Source organism: Mandrillus leucophaeus, unplaced genomic scaffold (assembly GCF_000951045.1).
Source record: "Mandrillus leucophaeus isolate KB7577 unplaced genomic scaffold, Mleu.le_1.0 Scaffold432, whole genome shotgun sequence".
NCBI classification, from domain to species: domain Eukaryota; kingdom Metazoa; phylum Chordata; class Mammalia; order Primates; family Cercopithecidae; genus Mandrillus; species Mandrillus leucophaeus.
In genome coordinates this window covers 1,130,156-1,150,747 of record NW_012104610.1, presented here as the reverse complement: position 1 = coordinate 1,150,747, position 20,592 = coordinate 1,130,156, and the positions used below count along the sequence as shown (strand labels likewise).

The window sequence follows — 20,592 nt, the reverse complement described above, 5'->3', positions numbered from 1 at the left end:
GAAAAAGTAGAACTCTATGAGGTACTTTAATTTAAAATCACCCCCATTAAAAAAAATATACTGGCCAGGCACGGTGGCTCACACCTGTAATCTCAGCACTCTGGGAGGCCAAGGAGGGCAGACCACGAAGTCAGGAGATCAAGACCATCCTAGCCAACATGGTGAAACCCGTCTCTACTAAAAATACAAAAAAATTAGCTGGGCGGGAGGCCGAGACGGGCGGATCACGAGGTCAGGAGATCGAGACCATCCTGGCTAACACAGTGAAACCCCGTCTCTACTAAAAAATACAAAAAACTAGCCGGGCGAGGTGGCGGGCGCCTGTAGTCCCAGCTACTCGGGAGGCTGAGGCAGGAGAATGGCTTGACCCTGGGAGGCAGAGGTTGCAGTGAGCCGAGATTGCGCCACTGCACCCCAGCCTGGCGACAGAGCAAGACTCCATCTCAAAAAAAAAAAAAAAAAAAAAAATTAGCTGGGCGTGATGGTGTGCACCTGTAGTCCCAGCGAGTCGGGAGGCTGAGGCAGGAGAACTGCTTAAACCCAGGAGGCAGAGGTTGCAGTGAGCCGAGATTGCGCCACTGCACCCCAGCCTGGCGACAGAGCAAGACTCCATCTCAAAAAAAAAAAAAAAAAAAAAAAAGATACTGAGAGGCCAACTTGCTCTGGGTCAGAGGGACCAGCGCTGTGATTCCATGCTGGGCATCTGACTCTGAGGCCCATATTTATCACCACGCCCCATGGTCTCCTCTGTTTCTTTAGCTTTATTTATTTTTTATTTTTATATATATTTTTGAAACATGGTCTCACTCTGTCGTCCAGGCTGGAGTGCAGTGGTGCAATCATGACTCAGTGCAGCCTCAACCTTCATGGCTCCAGGGATCCTCCCACCTTAGCCTTCCAAGTAGCTGAGACTACAGGTGCATGACACCATGCCCAGCTGATTTTTAAATTTTCTGTAGAGATAGGGTTTTGCCATGTTGCCCAGGCTGGTCTTGAACTCTAGGGCTCAAGCGATCCTCCTGCCTCAGCCTCCCAAAGTGCTGGGATTACAGGTGTGAGCCACCACATCCAGCCTCTCTAGCTTTAAATATCCAATGCATTCTATTATTTTTTCATTTGCCATTGTCTGTGGCAGAAAATATATGAATGATCTAGCAAAAGAATTTTGATGGAGTAATCAGCAAGGCAACACTTGCTGATGGACAATGGCAACAGACAGAAAGGGGGGAAGAGAGTGACAAGAACCTTGTCCTAAGATTAAAGACCTTTGAAGACCAAAGTCCCTGCATATGTTGGTCACTAAGGTCAGCATTTACCCTTTTTTTTTTTTTTTTTTAATTTTTCAGACAGAGTCTCACTCTGTTGCCCAGGCTGGAGTACAATGGTGTGATCTTGGCTCACTGCAACCTCCGCCTCACGGGTTCAAGTGATTCTCCTGCCTCAGCCTCCCGAGTAGCTGGGAATACAGGTGCCCGCCACCACACCCAGTTAATTTTTGTATTTTTAGTAGAGACGGGGGCTTTCACCAGCTTGGCCAGGCTGGTCTCGAACTCCTGACCTCAGGTGATCCACCTGCCTTGGACTCCCAAAGTGCTGGGATTACAGGCATAAGCCACCATGCCCAGCCCACATTTAACCTTTTATTCAGAAAAATATACACAGAGCAGATGAAAATGCATTTCCATGCGGTCTAAAGGAAAACTATTTAGTCTAGAAATGAGAAGACTTTACAGAGCCCTGGCTCCTACAAAACTCCTCTCCTAACCCTCTCAAGCTTCCTGGAGAAGTATAGCCAACAAAAGAGAGGAAGACTACTTACCCAAGAGAGGAGTGCGGCCCCCCGGGTGGCGTGAAGCGTCATCTTGGTGATACCAGACAGTCACTCCAATGTGCCTGGAACCCAAGAGAGGAAGAAAAGCAGTTAATCATATCAGATATCCATGATCAAGAAATAAAGGCGAAATGGTTCCATTTGCCAACTCTCAACACTGAAATCGCTCGTCACTGAATCCACCAAGACACCATGGGAATTTTTAGAAAGCTGAGTACACATGAAAATTACTATAGAGCTTATATCAGAGACGACAGGAAAGAATTGTGCATTTAACTCAATGTCTACCCCATGTAATTTTTCAGTTCCACAGAAAATACAACATTCAAAGTTGGTCTTCAACCCTACTCTTTGGGACATGATGCCCTTAAATATGGAACAAACATGGTTTTCAGGCAGACCTGGGTCTGGATGCTGATTTAATGTGACCAGGGTCACAGGACCTTAGACAAGCAACATCACCTCTTTTAGTCTTTTTCTTTATCTGCAAAATGGGATCCACATACACCTCTCTGGGTTATTGTGATGCTTAAAGATAAAGCAAATAGGACGGTGCTTGGCACATGGTAGGTTGTCAATAAATAATCACTGTTCTTAAGCAAAAATGTTGATTTCCAGCTCTTTCTACAGGTACCCAAATTCTACCTAACAATACCCAAGTCCTTGGGGAAACTGTTCTAGTTTCTGGATTTTTATATCTTCCACAGAAATGTTTCACAAATATGGTTCAAATGGGGGATTGAGTATATCCAAACGTAGGTCTCTGGATGAGGTCAAGTCCAATTCTGGAGGAGATCCCATGGAATATTTAATGAAAATTAGGTACCTGTCCTGGTGTTCTCATCCCCAATTGCCTTTCCCATTGAGATTCTGCCACCTGCCTGCCAACCTACCCAAGAGACCACAGGCCAGATAACTAAATATTCACCAACACCTCCTAGCAGCTCTTACAATTTTCACTAATCTCCAGGGGCACAGTGAGCCCTGTCCCACATCTCCTGCCACACGTGCTCAGTCTGTAACTACTCTAGAAGGAGGAACAAGAGTGGTAAGAGCCACATCGCCTATAAGTCTCCCCATACATTAGCATCTCCAGAGTGTGGGCTCTGCAGAACCAGACTACTGTATGCAAGTTGGGGATCAAGAAAGACACCATTCTTGCCCACAAGGTGCTCACTGTCTAGTAAGGGAAAGAGATACAAAAATCTGAAAATTCATTCCCCATTATCTCTTGGTCCTTCCTATCCAAGTATACTCTGTTTATCAGCCAACCGAAAGGCATTTTCTTAGTCCCTAAATATGATCATCCTCGCTGGGAGTGGTGGCTTACGCCTGTAATCCCAGCACTTTGAGAGGCCAAGGCAGGTGGATCACAAGGTCAGCAGATTGAGACCATCCTGGCTAAAACGGTGAAACCCTGTCTCTACTAAAAATACAAAAAAATTAGTCAGGCGTGGTGGCGGGCGCCTGTAGTCCCAGCTACTCAGGAGGCTGAGGCAGGAGAACGGCGTGAACCCGGGAGGCGGAGCTTGCAGTGAACTGAGATTGTGCCACTGCACTCCAGCCTGGGTGACAGAGCGAGACTCCATCTCAAAACAACAACAAAATATATATATATATGTGTGTGTGTGATCATCCTGTGCTAGAAGCTACACAGAAAATGAGACAATGACATGGTCCTTGCCTTTGAGGGGCTTATAGCAGGGGAGGGAGTAAAATTAAACATACATGAAGCACTAATAGAAGAAAATAATTAAATGCTAAATATAACTAAATGCTAATTACAATTAAGTGCTTCCTGACCCTGCATAATCCAACATGATTCCACATGTCATGCCAGCATCAGTCTTGGAAATGAGCCAATTCACCTGGGCTTTGGCAAGGGCAAATGAAATGGTTAAGAGAGCTCTCAGGAGGGCAAAGAAGCTAAGGGGCTTATGTTCCTCAGTCTTGGATGATTATCATCAAGTATGCTCTATCCATGGGCAAGATTGTGTAGCCCTTGAGGACAGGCATGGATGGATGCAGATAGCCCCAAGTACTGCACTGCAATAAGGCTTTTCTGTGGTTGACAAAACTAAAGCTTGAGGGACCACACTTGGCTCTGTGGTGGGGCGGCAACAGCCAGACACTCAACTGGAGCTTCTTTAAAAAAAGGCCTCTGAGCTATTAAATCACAAGGAATGAGGCTGAGATCACCTCTTCCCTATCCTCACTGCTGCTTATAGACTTGCAGTCTTTTTGATGAGGCCCAACACTTCAGTCAGAAATTTTATTTGCAACTGTAGGCAGATCTTGCCGCCTTTGAAAGATTCACAGCTGTGCTACTAAAAATGTCCTGAGGTTTAACCAACCTCTTCATCTCAGAGGCAAAACATACAACCCTGAGGTCCTCCCAGGAGAGCCTGTCTAAAACTAGTTCCACTGCTCAAGAAAATGAGTGTCAAGGCTAATATTCTTTTCTGTGTTCCCCAGGCACAAAAATACGAGGAACCCAATATTCACCACTAGGAACTCCTGAAGGACCTTGTCTGCTCTTCAGGTCTAAGCCTGTAAAGAGGTACTTTCTTAGAGCTAGAATATCAGGGTGAGAGGCTTCAGGAGAGCCCCAGCCATTCCCTTTTCTCTGGATAAGGAATGACTGAAGCCAGGAGCACAGCTAAGTCTTCTACACTGGGACTATAGCTTTAAGCAGACTTTGGCTGGGAACCCAAGGGCTCCCAGTCAGAGTACCATCCTCCCCACCCTCCCTCTGAAATCTGAGGCAGGCCCCACCCAGTACACTGGGTGATGCTGATGGAAAAACAGATCCTTGCAATGGTAGCCTGGAACCATTTCACAGAAGGATCTGCTGAGATCCACCCCAGCTGGATCAGGCACCCCCGCAACCCTCACTCAATAAACAAAGAAACAAAAGGCCAGGCCCTCTGAGGGCACCTTTGGAGTTCCCATCTACCTGATTCTCTGAGAAAGAAATTCCCCCAGAATCTAAAACAGAGGCCTCACTGAGCTGGTAAGGCACCCTCTCTTTTCCCTGGTCTCAAGAAGTAACCAAGGACACAGAAGCAGTTACGTTATAAACTTAAGGCCCTGCATCCTTTTTACATTTCCCAAACTGAGACAAGGCAGCTCCCCGGCATCGGGACCAATTCCCACCTTTATAGTAACTCCTCTGTTTCCAGAAAATAAGTATCAAGATAAGGAAAGTGACACTAAAGAGACAGGCAGTCACTTTGCTTGTACCCTCTCTGGACCTTAAAGAGTTAAAGTCTAGCCATTATTTCCTACCAGGGCTGAAGCTAATATAAACCACCTGCTCAGACGCAAGAAGCGGGACCAGAGGGTCAAGTTGCTGAGCTCTGGAGTCTGTTCTGAAAAAGCTTCAGTTTTAAGTACAGAACAAGTGATAGGCCAAAGGCCAGAGGGTCTGAGCTGCAGCAGTACTGCTCTCCTTACCCCGGCCCTGGCCTGGGTGCCAGTTTCTTTGAGACTGCCTCTTAGCCACTTATTGCCCATCAAGGGAACACCAGCCCTACCTCAAGATAACACCAAAGCGACCTTTGGTCCCAGAGAGTTGTTAAACTACACGTATCTGTCAGCTCATGGGCCCTTGCTTCTGCTGAACCCTCATTCTCTTAGTGCTAACTCCCACTCCCAGAATTTCAGGGCCCAAAGCCCACACAAGCTCCCACCTCAAAGGGTCCTTCCCAGAACCCCACCCCCTTCTCCACCTGATAGTTCCAAAGGACTACAGCCTCACAGCTCACAAAGGAAATGGCTGCCCCATCTGTGCGCCAGTGCTCACTTGCAAAATTTACTACCACTTACCCTGAGACCCTGCCTGCCTGTAGCCTAAGAATTCCATGCTCTGTACCCCTTTCTTAGAAAGATACCCATCTGAGAGACACTCACATCCAAAGAGTGAAAATCCTGATCTTGGGGCTCCTCCTCCTCCTCCAACTCTGGGACGGATAGGTCAGGAGGCACATGCAAGCAAACACTCAGACTTCACCTGGCAGGTTACCCCAGAGGGGCCAAGCCACCTTGCCCTAGGCTAACAAGCTATAAAAACAGCATAGGAAATACGCTAGTACATCCCCTGCCTCTGAGAAGATAAAAGGCAAAAGGACCAGTGGCTCCAAGAGACGCCATACAGAGAAAAACAATCTTTTTCAATTCCTGGGGAGTACTGGGTAGACCGTCTGGTCCAAGTCCAGAGAGTTTCCTGAGGTCAGGGGCAAACCAGTTTGGTCCTTCTAAAGGGACTAGCTTGGGCTCAGGCCTCCTCCTCTTAACAGACCACCCCATCTTTGTAGCCTAGAGTTTGGCACAGAACCCCAAGGCCCTGGAGAGGAACAACAGAGGGATTGCAGGGGAAACCAAGATTCTCTGATTTCTTCAAAAGTGGCTTACTGATGTCTGCCCCTTCTCCCCACGCTCTGGAGGGTCCAGATCAGGATGATGGCAAAAGAGCTGCAATCAGGAACTAGACCCGCAACCAGGCTCGCAGCCATGTATTGTACAGAGGCGCGTACATACACTTACACACACACACTCACCTGGGCCCCCACCACTATATTCACACACCCTGGTCCCTACTAGCTGACAAAATGAACCCTTTTTTTACTGCCCACCACCGCGCACACACCCAGGGCCTCACACACCCAGGGCCTCACGCAGAAATGGTGAAGCCCTCTCATGAGCTGCCTCTACAGCTCAACGGGCAGGCGCACACGCTTTCCTTCTCTGAACAAAAACATGCTGACATCTACGCAAGGGGGGAAAGAAAGCAACCCTTTGCTCTGAAAGGCGCCAGCTCCCGGATGTTGGCAAGCTCTACTCCACAGCGCCTGTTTCTGAGTATGTTTACTTGCTCTCCCTCTTCTCTCCCTCCCCTTTAAGGATGGCGCAGGAAAGGGAGGTGAGGGGGGAGAATCCACCCCACTCCCTCTTCCATGTTTGAACAAAAACCCAGAGAAAGAGTGAGAAAGAAAAAGTCTCGGTGCAGCGGGGCCTTACCAGACTCCTAAAGCCAAACGCATCTACAGGTTTTAATCCGCCATTAGCATTTAAATCTTGAAAGGAGAGGAGGAAGGGGGGGCCAGTGGAAAGTAACCCCACACACAAAAGAAAAGTTGTTGGTTTTCTTCTCAGTCTGCCTGGCAGGAGCGATCTTCCTGGCTGACAGCCAGAAGTGCGTCACAGCCAGGAGTCTGCTTTCTTTAAAGGCACAGCAAGCTTCCCTGATCTGGGAGCGACAGCAAGCAGGGGACTCTCAGTGGGGGTGGGGCCCAGAGGGAGGGGGTGCACTGGAGAGGAGGGGCTGCAAAGGGGAAGGCTGGAGGCTTGGTCCACGAACAAGAAAAGCAGGACGAATGGGGGTGGCGGATTGCGGGTGAAGGCACAAGCAGGCAGGCAAAATTACAGAACTCCAACAGCAGCAAGAGTCAAGGCAAACTGTGGCATAAACACACAAAACACATCTCACAGTGGCCTGCCTGACAAACCTGGGATCAACCGGACACTCCCCCTTCGCTCTGTTTTCCACCCAGAGTTTAAGGCAGCAGTAATAATCTGTCCATCTCTCTGGACAGCAATGGAAGGGTAGGACAAGGGCTGTCCTGATAATTAGATCAGCCCCTGCCTGGCGGACCGCAGGGCAGGGAGGAAGACCCGGGAACAGAGGCTTTGAAGAACAAGCAACATGCAGGCCCTTTGATCGGGGGCAGCTTCCTACCGGCCCCAGGGCAGGCTGTGTCTTTAAGCACAACCACGCCGCTCACACACAAAGCACCCTGACACCTTCCATGGGCACCGCCTGCCCTGCTCTGGGACACGGCCACCCCCTAAGTCCATTCCCCGAGGGAGTCTCTCCAGCCCATACCTTCTGCGTGGCAAGGCCAGGATGCCGCGCTGTGCCCGCTCCTCCCCCTCCGCCACCCAAACAAGAAGCCCAGGCAGATTCTGGCCCTGGAGTACAGGCCTGCGCTGTCCTGTGCTGCGTGCTATTGTCGGCTGTGGAATGGCCGCCAAAATCCCAGCTGTGCTGCCAGAATCTAATCCCCTGTTCCGCTGAGCATTTGTGGGGAGGGGCTGAGGGGCCAAGGCACGAGACCGAGTACTCTAGGCACTGGCTGCAGCCCTTAACAGACGCAGGCACCGGGACTTGTAGGCTCTGCTTCTCCTACATGGCTGAAAACAAAAGATGTCTGACTCTTAGAAGACAAAACCACAGCATTTCCCCCCACTACATAGCGACCATCACCAAGGTTGAAAGGGAAGCCCACCAGATGGTCAACAGACACTGCCTAATCTTATGCCACAAACATTTATTGAGCACCTACTATGTGTAAGGCACTCCTATAGGAAACTGTAGGAAGTATACAAAGATGAATTAATTAAGCCCCAGCATCTGCACTGAGGTAGGTTGTAATTCCACAGGAGATATGAAATGTGACTTGAAGATTAATTTCAAACTGGTGTACTACTTTCCATACAAGCTGTAAAGAAAAATTCTAACCAGTTTAGAGTAGGGAAGGATTATGAAAATGAAGTGCCATTTTAATTTGGACCTTGAAACACACAGGTAGCATTTCCCCAGATGGAAACAGAGAGGTGTGGGGAGGAAGAAGCAGCAGAGAGGAGGCATGGAAGCAGTAGGAGAAAAGGCTTGAAGAGTGAGGTGGGGTCAGAGAGCTAGGAGGATCTTGAACCTCAAACCAAGGAATCAAATATTTGTAAGTTTATTTGTTTGTTATTAACACAGAGCTGTGGTATGACAAAAACGGTGCCCCAAGTTTATTATGATATATACCTGAATGAGACTAGCAGCAATGACGTGAGTCAGGAGGCTGTAGTCAGGAGACAGGTAATGAGGGCACACAAGAGGGTAAGAAAGAATGGAAAGGGGGCTTGGCACGACGGCTCACACCTGTAATCCCAGCACTTTGGGTGGATCACTGGAGCCCGAGAGTTTGAGACCAGCGCGGGCAACATAGGGAGATCTCATCTCTACAAAAAATTTCATGAATAAAAAATTAGCTGGGTGTGGTGGCCCGCACCTATAGTTCCAGCTACTCGGGAGGCTGAGGTGGGAGGATCACTTGAACCCAGGTGGAAGCTACAGTGAGAGACATTGTGGAGACAGGGTAAAGAACGGACAGGAGGCAGAGAGAGGAACTGTACAGGGGAGAAAAGTATGAGGGATGATATGAAGAATTAAACTGAGGAGATGACAGGATGTCAGAAGAAGAGAGAAAATAGAGTATAATAAGTAGTAGCTGGTGGGTCACAGTGGCTCATGCCTGTAATCCCAGCACTTTGAGAGGCCAGCCTGGGCAACATGGCGAAACCCTGTTTCTACCAAAAAATACAAACCACCACACAAAAACACAAAAACAAAAAATTAGCCAAGTGGAGTTCTTTTTTTTCTTTTTTCTTTTTTTTAAGAGGCAGGGTCTCACTCTGTCACCCAGGCTGAAATGCAGTGGCAAGATCATAGCTCACTGTAACCTCAAACTTCTGGGATCAAGTGATCCACCTGCCTCAGCGTCCCAAGTAGTGAGAGTACAGGTGTGTGCCACCATGCCTGGCTAATTTTTTTTTTTTTCTGTAGAGACAGGGTCTCACTATGTTGCCTAGGCACAGCATTATTATAAATTCTTCTCTAAAAATTCTATGCTTCTCCCAAAGCCCTGGGATTATAGGCATGAACCACCACACCTGGCCCAGAGTTGTCTTTGTCTTTTTCTACTAGGAGGTATACTATAGAAGTCACAATCATTGGCTACAGTTTATAACATATAGGCTAAAATGTTTTACACATAAGACAACCAGTAAAACGTCATGATTTATAAACAAATTAAGTGTCTTTTTTAGTGTCAAAGCCCCAGCTACTCAGGAGGCTAAGATGGGAGAATTGCTTGAACGCGGAATGAGCAGAGATCATGCCACTGCACTCCAGCCTGGGTGCCAGAGTAAGACTCTGTCTCAATAAATACATAAATGGACAGATAGATAGACAGAAAGACATATAGTAGCTAATGCTTACTGAGTGCATACTGTGTACCTGACACTATTCTACTGACCTAACATGTACGAACTCATTAATCTTAAAAACTCCCTTATGAAGTAGGTACCTTTATCACCCAATCTTAGAGAGGAGGAAATTGAGCTACGAGACTAAATAATTTGCCAAGATCACACAGCAAGTAAATGGTAGAAGTCTCTACCACATGCGCTAACTATTTGATGTTGGCAAGAAACTTCTGAGCTTTAGTACCCCTATTTGTAAAATAAGAATAAAGACACCCGTTATAAAAGAGTGATGAAAATTAATGAAAATTAATTCAATAACACCTATAAGGTGTCCAACACACTGGCTAGCATGTAAGGCATGGATGGGTGCTTCCTCCAGACTAATTCCTGTTTGGCATTTTGGTCCCTTGTCACCAAGGTGTCCAAACAGAAGTTGGCTCACCAATTGTCTGGGAAGCCAGAGAGGGTATTCCGCCTGGAGCAGGAGGCTGGATCCTCTGTCTGTCTGCCTTCTTCCCATCAATCTGCCTCTCTAGGTTTTACTTTAGGGTCCAGCTCAAGTATTTAATATATTTGATTTAATATTCCTAACTCCTCAAATATTTAACAGTTAACAGGGGTTACCTTGGGGGAGGAGTTAGATTGTAGGGAACATTCACTTGGGGACTTTCTATGCTGTATGTTTTTTTTTTTTTTTTGAGATGGAGTCTTGCCCTGTCACCCAGGCTGGAGTACAATGGCATGATCTTGGCTCAATGCAACCTCCATCTCCTGGGTTCAAACAATTCTCCTGCCACAGCCTACCAAGTAGCTGGGATTTATAGGCACCTGCTCCCATGCCCAGCTGACTTTTGTATTTTCAGTAGAGACAGGGTTTGATCATGTTGGCCAGGCTGGTCTCGAACTCCTGACCTTGTGATCTGCCCACCTCAGGCTCCCAAAGTGCTGGATTACAGGTGTGAGCCACCATGCCCGGCCTTGCATTTATTTTTAATAATCTTATATTACACTGGTGGTAAGAAAAATGTAACTACCTCTTACTCTTGGCACTTATGTGTATATGCATGAAAGTCTTGTCTTCACATCTAGAATGGAAATTCCTCAAGGGCATAACCAGTTCTACCACTCTCTCTCTGTGATCCCCCATAACACCTAGCACACTAGCACTCCTTAAATCTGCTTCTCCAAACTACATCTGGATGTCAGGTTTACAAATTCAACTTTCTGGCCACCAGAGAATGACTGTGGTGGGCGGTTGGGATGAGATGGGGGTGGGGGTCAGACCAAGGATCATTGCTGTAGGCTCCCCATCACCCTGCTGCTTCTTCCAGGCCCTGTAGGCTATTCCCACTGTATGATTTGTAGTCTGTAGTTAGCAATCACTATTAGCAGGAAGAGAAGTTCTTATTCAAAGGAGCACCGTGAAAGCAAAAGCAAAGCAGATACCAAAACTTTTATAGAAAAGCAAAGTGGCAAACATAATTGTTTGGGGTTTTGTTTTTTGTTTTCTTGAGACAGAGTCTCACTCTGTCACCCTGGCTTGAGTGCAAGTGGCACAATCATGGCTCACTGCAGCCTCAGCCTCCTGGGCTCAAACAATCCTCCCACCTCGGCCTCTATAGTAGTTGGGACTACAGGTGCGTGCCACCACGCCTGAATAATTTTTGTATTTTTTTTGTAGAGACAAAGTTTCATCATGTTGCCCAGGCTGGTCTCAAACTCCTGGGCTCAAGTGATCTGCCTGCTTCAGCCTCCCAAAGTGCTAGGATTACAGGCATGAGGCATCCCAGGCCTGGCCAAACTTAAAGACTGGCATTATCAATGCTCCAGAAAATGTATAAGGTGAAAATAGGAGGGAGGCCTGCTAAAACTGTCCTGGCCACATATGGCAATGGGTCAGCCCTGAAGTTTCCTAGCCCAGATAGAACTGGCACTGTCTCAAAAAGTCTCCCCAGCCTGGCCCCTTGCTCTAAACTCAAGGCAACAGCTTCCAGCTGTGCAGCTTCTGAGAGGCTGAACCTTCCCCTGGAACCCCTCTGCAAAGCTGCCAAGTTTCTGGGCCAGCTCTTCAGGGCAGCCCAAGGAGCCTGGCCAGTTTCTCCAGCGTTTCCCTCCTCTTCCTCCCGCCTGTGGCAGCAGCAGAATTTCCACAGCTCCTCTCACAGCCTAGACAGGCAGCAGGCAGCCACATGGCTCCTGCCTCATTCTTACTGTCCCCAAAAGAGTAGGAAAGGAGTGGTAAAACCTTTCTAGAAAAAGAGAAGAAGGGTCAGGCATGGTGGCTTACGCCTGTAATCCCAGCACTTTGGGAGGCTGAGGCAGGCAGATCACCTGAGGTTGGGAATTTGAGACCAGCCCGACCAACACGGAGAAACCCCATCTCTACTAAAATTACAAAATTAGCTGGGTGTGGTGGTGCAGGCCTGTAATTCCAGCTACTCGGGAGGCTGAGGCAGGAGAATCGCTTGAACCCGGGAGGCGGAGGTTGTGGTGAGCCAAGATCGTGCCATTGCACTCTACCCTGGGCAACAAGGGTGAAACTCCATCTCAAAAAAAGAAAGAAAAAGAGAAGAAAAGAAAGGCGTTGGGGGTAGGGGAGGGAGAGGGAGAGGGAAAGAGAGAGACAGAGAGAGAAAGGAACGAAGGAAGGAAAAGAGAAGGGAAGGAAGGAAAGAAATTACTTTAAATTTGGTAGGGAGGGCTGGGCACAGTGGCTCACGCCTTAATCCCAGAACTTTGGGAGGTTGAGGTGGGCAGATTGCTTGAGCTCAAGAGTTCAAGACCAGACTTTCCAACGTGGCAAAATCCCATGTCTACTAAAAATACAAAAATTAGCTGAGTGTGGTGGCAGGAGCCTGTAATCTCAGCTACTTGGGAGGCTGAGGCAAGAATCACTTGAATCCAGGAGGAGGAGGTTGCAGTGAGCTGAGACTGTGCCACTGCACTTCAGTCTGGGTGACAGAGTGGGACTCCGTCACAAAAAAAGAAAAATAAATAATTTTAAATTAAAATAAATAAATTTCAGTAGAGTTCAGATAGAGGTTGAAGGAGGGTGGTGACTGGTTAGGAGCACAAAGGTTATTTCAAAGGGTCAGGTGATGCTCCTGCCTCAGTCTCCTGAGTAGCTGGGACTACAGGCATATGTCATTGCACCAGGATTTATATTATCATTTTTGAAAGTTTAAACAAAAAAAGACTGGAGCTGGGTGTGGTGGCTCATGCCTGTAATCCCAGAACTTTGGGAGGCCAAGGTGGGAGGATAATTTGAGCTCAGGAGTTCAAATTCCTCAGGAGTTCAAGACCAGCCTGGGTAACATAGCGAGATCCCCGTCTCTACAAAAAATAAAAGAATTAGCCGGACATGCTGGTGTGCGCCTGTAGTCCTAGCTACTCAGGAGGCTGAGGTGGGAGGATTGCTTGAGTCCAGGAGTTTGAGGTTATAGTGAGCTATGATCACGCCACTGCACTCTAGCCTGGGCAATAGAGCAAGACATGTCTCAAAAAACAAAAACAAATAAATACTAGGAGAGTTCAAGTCCCCAATCATCCCCATGGGATGATTGTAACACAAATAATCAGCCTGGCACTCAAGGCCCTCCATGACCTGTAACTTCTCGAGTTCTAGCTTCTAAAGTCGTTATTGCCTTACCCAAACCCTCCACTCTGCCAGGCAGGTCTATAAAGTTACAGATTGTCAGACAGGCGCGGCGGCTCACGCCTGTAATCCCAGCACTTTGGGAGGCTGAGGCGGGCGGATCACTTGAGGTCAGGAGATGGAGATCATCCTGGCTAACACCGTGAAAACCCGTCTCTACTAAAAATAGGCGTGATGGCAGACACCTGTAGTCCCAGTTACTCAGGAGGCTGAGGCAGGAGAATGGCGTGAACCCAGGAGGCAGAGGTTGCAGTGAGCCGAGATTGAACCACTGCACTCCAGCCTGGGCGGCAGAGCAAGACTCCGTCTCAAAAAAAAAAAAAAAAAAAGTTACAGATTGTCCAGAGGATTAGACAAGATGACCGCAGGGGACACGCTCTGGATTAGCTACGAATTACAACAGTAACAGCAATGACAATGATAGACTTTATGATGCCAGGACATAAGTGACAGAGAAAAGACTAGAAGGCATTGTATTGGGCAGTTTTATTTTACTTTATTTTTTAAATAGAATTTTAAAAAAACATATGGAACTCTTCACAAATTTGCATGTCATCCTTGCACAGGGGCCATGCTCATCTCTGTATGGTTCCTATTTTATTTTGTTCCACTTTTAGTACACATGCTGCCAAAGCAAGCACTGGGTAGTTTTAAAAATGAGGAAATCTGAGGCTCAGGAATTAGGTGACTTACATGATTTAGTCATGTAAATAGTAAGTTGTTTACCTTGTCCCTATATTATCCTTTTTTTTTTTTTTTTTTTTTTTGAGATAGAGTCTCGCTCTGTCACCCAGGTTGGGGTGCAGTGGTGCGATCTCAGCTCACCGCAACCTCTGCCTCCCAGACTCATGTGATTTTTGTACCTCAGCCTCCCGAGTAGTTGGGATAATAGGCATGAACCACTGTACCCAGTTAGCCTATATTATTCTCTACAGCTGTTAAACAGACAATCATTGAGTGAATGAATAAAAGCTAGCACATTCTCAGCGAATCAAAGAAGCCGTGTGCTTTTCCTCATGAAAATCAACTTTTTTTATTTCTTGAGACAGAGTTTTGCTCTTGTCCCCACGCTAGAGTGCAATGGCATGATCTCAGCTCACTGCAACCTCCACCTCCCGGGTTCAAGCGATTCTCCTGCCTCAGCCTCCCAAATAGCTGGGATTACAGGCGCCCGCCAACACGCTGGGCTAATTTTTTGTATTTTTAGTAGAGATGGGGTTTCACCATGCTGGGCTTGAACTCCTAACCTCAGGTGATCCACCTGCCTGGGCCTCACTAAGTGCTGGAATTACAGGAGTAAGGCACCGCACCAGGCCGAAAATCAACTTCTTAATCAAAATAATCAAACACCTCCACTTTCAAAACTAATCACTAAAGAATTTTTTTCTGAGAATCCGAGAGCTTTACAAACATCAAAGAACCAAAACTCCTCTGAAAACAGCAAACACCAAGAAAAGCCTTCTACTAGAAGGGATGTTGGCAATATCTCAAGGGTGAGAGGGGGAGGCTGTAAGGAAACGCTGGTGCTAAAGGAAAGGACTGCTGTTTCAGGAGCCTGACCTTGAGCTTATTTACCATGGCCTCATTCTCCCTCTCCAGAGGATAGTGGCTGATTAATGAGGCAGTGTTGGTAAGCCTGAGGCTTCCTGGGGAGAAAAGCAGACGGCAAATCAAAACCCAGAGAGGATTCATTATAACATCCAACAGGCCCACTCAGTTCTCTTCCAAGAAGGCCTTTCTACAGAACAGCTAAGAACCTCTCCACCCTGTTTCACTGTCACAGAGGAGTAAAACGGCTCTGTCCCTACAGGCAACATATGAACATATCTAGCACGTTTGCTCACAAACACAGAATTAATTATAAGAAATGCGAAAGAACCTGAAACGGAGGGGGAATACTCTTACTGCAGACAGCCTCCATGATGGTAGAAAACACACCAGATCTGGTGTTGAAAGCCCCTGAAGGGGGGATGGGTCACTTACTAGCGACGTGGCTTAATGCAAGTCACAGAGGCAAATTACTGAGACCCAAGCTAGGGTCAGATCAGCTCTAAAGTACCTTTTCAGGGCCAGGCACAGTTGCTCATGCTTGTAATCCCAGCACTTTTGGAGGCCAAGATGGGAGGATCACTTGAGCCAAGGAATTTCAGACCAGTGTGGGCAACATAGTGAGACCCTGTCTCAAAAAAATATATATATATATATTTGTGTGTGTGTAAACATATATGTGTGTGTGTGCGTGTATATATACATATATTTGCCTATCCATCTATCTATCTATAGATACATAGATAAGTAAATATATACCAAAAAATGAAAATTGGCTGGGCATGGTGGTGCATGTCTGTAGTACTGGCAACTTGGGAGGTTAAGGTGGGAGGATCACTTGAGCCCAGGAGTTTGAGGTTACAGTGGGCTATGATCATGCCACTGCACTCTAGCCTGGGCAACAGAGTGAGACCCTGTCTCTAAAATAAATAAATAAATAAAGTACCTTTCCACTTCCAAAAATTCCCATGATTCTTTCCACAGGATACCACTCTCAACAACAAATCTTGTAGTAGAACTCATCTCCTCAGAATCTGGTCAAAACATCACTAGTTAGGGTGTTCTTTCCAAAAAATAGCAAATCTCCTAGAAACAGGCACATTGTGTGTTACCCTATTAGGACCCATCCCCAAAGCAAGGCACATATGGGTACTTCATTAATACTCTGTTGAAAGGAGGTCCTTGGAAACTGGTAGTACCAACTTAGCATGGCATACAATGAAAGGTGACTGGAGCCACACTTGAGGAACTACAAGGTAGCTTTTCATAAATAAAAGCCACCAAATGCAATTTATAACTACATCTGTCTAAACAGCCTAAAGAAAAGTAGCTTTCTATACCTAGGTCTTCACCCCTTCTCCTCCCCACTGCTCTACTTTATCATCCCTGTCCTACACAGTACTGAGACCCCTGTCTTTCTGTCCAGGTCCACTTTTCCTTTTTCCATACCAGAATGCCTTTAATCACTGATAGAAATGAACAAACACGAATATGAGTTCTAAACAGGAAGATAGATTGCCTCAAGAACCAAACTTGTCAATATGTTACTAATAAGTGAAATAAGAGGGAATGGTGCCTAACATGGGCAGATAAAATAAAACCCTAAAATACCTATTGTGCTAGGGATTTGAACACACTTCAGGATTTTTAAGGAAGGTTGTGTCTCACATCTCAATTAATCTTCCCAAAAGAACCCTAAGAGGCAAGGTTTATTCCAATTTTATAAATTAGGATCCTAAGGCTCAGTAAGAAGAAAATACCTGCCTCAAGGTCGACTGGTAAGGCTGCAGAGCAAGAACTCAAAGAGACGTCTTCTAAATCCAGTGTTCTCTCCAGCACATCTCTGCTACATCCTCTATCTTTCTCATCAGTATAGGTCTTTATGTATACAAAGCATTTCTGCATTCATTGTTCATACTGCTTCTGCCACGGCTCATGAAAAGGGCAATACAGGTATCTAAATGGCACCAGATCTATATCCACCTTTTTTTTTTTTTTTTTGAGACAGGGTCTTGCTCCGTCACCCAGGCTGGAGTGCAGTGGCACAATCATAGCTCGCTGCAACCTCAAACTTCTGGGCTCAAGTGATCCTCCCACCTCTGCCTTATAAGTAGCTGCTGCTACAACAGGCATGCGCCACCATGCCTGGCTATTTTTAATTTTTAGTAGCAATGAAGTCTCACTATGTTGCCTAGGCTGGTCTCGAACACCTGGGCTCAAGGGATCCACCTGCACTGACCTCCCAAAGTGTTGGAATTAAAAGGTGTGAGCCACCGTGCAGGCCTATCCACACTTTTAAAGGTGCTAATAAATAACCTGATCACCATTACAGAAAATAAATCCTATGTATCTGGAATCACTGAGAAGTACAAAATTTCACACAAGCAATTTTCCTACTAACTGAAATTTATCCCTTTTAAGGCGAAGTTCTTTCTTTATATCAAAACATATTCTCCAAAATATGTAAGATATATTACTCTTAGAATTAATGAAATTTAATCAGGAATATTCGACTATAAACATGATATAAACATCCTTCATACTGTGCTAGGAATTCAAAGATTTTTTTTTTTTTTTTTGAGACAGGGTCTCACTCTGTTGCCCAGGCTGGTGTAGAGTCGTACAATCTTAGCTCACCGCAACCTCCGCCTCTCAGGCTCAAGTGATCCTCCCGACCTCAGCCTCCCAAGTAGCTGGGGCTACAGGCATGCGGGACCATGCCTGGCTACTTTTGTACTTTTTGTAGAGATGGGGTTTTGCCATGTTGCCCAAGCTGGTCTCAATCTCTAGAGCTCAAGCGATCAGCCCACCTTAGCCTCCCAAAGTGCTGGAATTACAGGTGTGAGCCACTGTGCCTGGCCCAAGGGCAAATCTTTAAACTTGAGTTTATAATCTTGTAGAGGAAGAGACACATCTGTAACCAAAATATGAGGCCAAAGAACATGGGCTTGGGGTGTGCTGAAAGGAAGGTAAGATAACACAAGCAAGGCTAGTGGGGGCCAACAACCCAGGGTGACTTACTGAAGAGAAGTGGGAGACGCTGAAGAGTCCTGGGCAGGAGAATGGTATACTACTTGTGCTTTTTGAAAAGATGACTCTAGCGCAACAGTGAGGCCAGAGGCAGAAAATGGACGTAGGTGGCAGCTGTAGAGGCAGACAGAAAACTGCACTGCCAGGGCAGGGGCAGTAGGAACTAAAACAGGTGGATCTGAAAGGCATTACACAGGTAGAGACAATGCTCTTAGCATATAGGGGTGTGGGAAAGGTGGGGAGCTAAAGAAAACACTAAGATTCTTGCTTTCATGGAAAGACTTTAGAATGGGAAAATAAGAGAAGGTACTGATTTAAAGGAGCTGTGAGGGACTAACTCAGGATGGGATGGAATGATGGGGAATGCTTTACATAGGAAGTGACATTTAAGCTAAATACTTAAAATATGAGCAGGATAAGTAGAGCTTCACCAAAAAGTAAAAAAGGAATATTCTAGGCAGAGAAAACAGCACATGCAAAGACAGAGCATATTACAGTTGAGCAATGGCATGCAGTTTTAGGGAGATGCATCAGATGATAAGAAGGGTAATAAGTAAGGCCAGGCGCAGTGGCTCACGCCTGTAATCCCAGCACTTTGGGAGGCCAAGACGGGTGGATCATGAGGTCAGGAGATTGAGACCAACCTGGCCAACATGGTGAAACCCTGTCTCTACTAAAAATACAAAAACTAGCTGGGTGTGGTTGCACGTCTGTAATCCCAGCTACTCAGGAGGCTGAGGCAGGAGAATCATTTGAACCTAGGAGGTGGAGACTGCAGTGAGCCGAGATCATGCCACTGCACTCTAGCCTGGGCAACAGAGTGAGACCCTGTCTCTAAAATAAATAAATAAATAAAGTACCTTTCCACTTCCAAAAATTCCCATGATTCTTTCCACAGGATACCACTCTCAACAACAAATCTTGTAGTAGAACTCATCTCCTCAGAATCTGGTCAAAACATCACTAGTTAGGGTGTTCTTTCCAAAAAATAGCAAATCTCCTAGAAACAGGCACATTGTGTGTTACCCTATTAGGACCCATCCCCAAAGCAAGGCACATATGGGTACTTCATTAATACTCTGTTGAAAGGAGGTCCTTGGAAACTGGTAGTACCAACTTAGCATGGCATACAATGAAAGGTGACTGGAGCCACACTTGAGGAACTACAAGGTAGCTTTTCATAAATAAAAGCCACCAAATGCAATTTATAACTACATCTGTCTAAACAGCCTAAAGAAAAGTAGCTTTCTATACCTAGGTCTTCACCCCTTCTCCTCCCCACTGCTCTACTTTATCATCCCTGTCCTACACAGTACTGAGACCCCTGTCTTTCTGTCCAGGTCCACTTTTCCTTTTTCCATACCAGAATGCCTTTAATCACTGATAGAAATGAACAAACACGAATATGAGTTCTAAACAGGAAGATAGATTGCCTCAAGAACCAAACTTGTCAATATGTTACTAATAAGTGAAATAAGAGGGAATGGTGCCTAACATGGGCAGATAAAATAAAACCCTAAAATACCTATTGTGCTAGGGATTTGAACACACTTCAGGATTTTTAAGGAAGGTTGTGTCTCACATCTCAATTAATCTTCCCAAAAGAACCCTAAGAGGCAAGGTTTATTCCAATTTTATAAATTAGGATCCTAAGGCTCAGTAAGAAGAAAATACCTGCCTCAAGGTCGACTGGTAAGGCTGCAGAGCAAGAACTCAAAGAGACGTCTTCTAAATCCAGTGTTCTCTCCAGCACATCTCTGCTACATCCTCTATCTTTCTCATCAGTATAGGTCTTTATGTATACAAAGCATTTCTGCATTCATTGTTCATACTGCTTCTGCCACGGCTCATGAAAAGGGCAATACAGGTATCTAAATGGCACCAGATCTATATCCACCTTTTTTTTTTTTTTTTTGAGACAGGGTCTTGCTCCGTCACCCAGGCTGGAGTGCAGTGGCACAATCATAGCTCGCTGCAACCTCAAACTTCTGGGCTCAAGTGATCCTCCCACCTCTGCCTTATAAGTAGCTGCTGCTACAACAGGCATGCGCCACCATGCCTGGCTATTTTTAATTTTTAGTAGCAATGAAGTCTCACTATGTTGCCTAGGCTGGTCTCGAACACCTGGGCTCAAGGGATCCACCTGCACTGACCTCCCAAAGTGTTGGAATTAAAAGGTGTGAGCCACCGTGCAGGCCTATCCACACTTTTAAAGGTGCTAATAAATAACCTGATCACCATTACAGAAAATAAATCCTATGTATCTGGAATCACTGAGAAGTACAAAATTTCACACAAGCAATTTTCCTACTAACTGAAATTTATCCCTTTTAAGGCGAAGTTCTTTCTTTATATCAAAACATATTCTCCAAAATATGTAAGATATATTACTCTTAGAATTAATGAAATTTAATCAGGAATATTCGACTATAAACATGATATAAACATCCTTCATACTGTGCTAGGAATTCAAAGATTTTTTTTTTTTTTT

The 20,592-nt window shown here is 46.0% G+C and overlaps 1 protein-coding gene across 2 annotated transcripts in view; it reads right to left on the bottom strand.

The window, feature by feature from the left end:
• The window catches only part of NUMA1 (nuclear mitotic apparatus protein 1), an 84,420-nt gene that overhangs the window by 32,850 nt on the left and 30,978 nt on the right, over positions 1-20,592 (bottom strand). For both annotated transcript variants that reach the window (XM_011993689.1, XM_011993688.1), the window contains one exon: positions 1,820-1,893. In XM_011993689.1, the coding sequence (XP_011849079.1) occupies positions 1,820-1,861 (42 nt within the window). In that variant the 5' untranslated portion in view covers positions 1,862-1,893. The remainder of the gene's footprint in view (positions 1-1,819; positions 1,894-20,592) is intronic.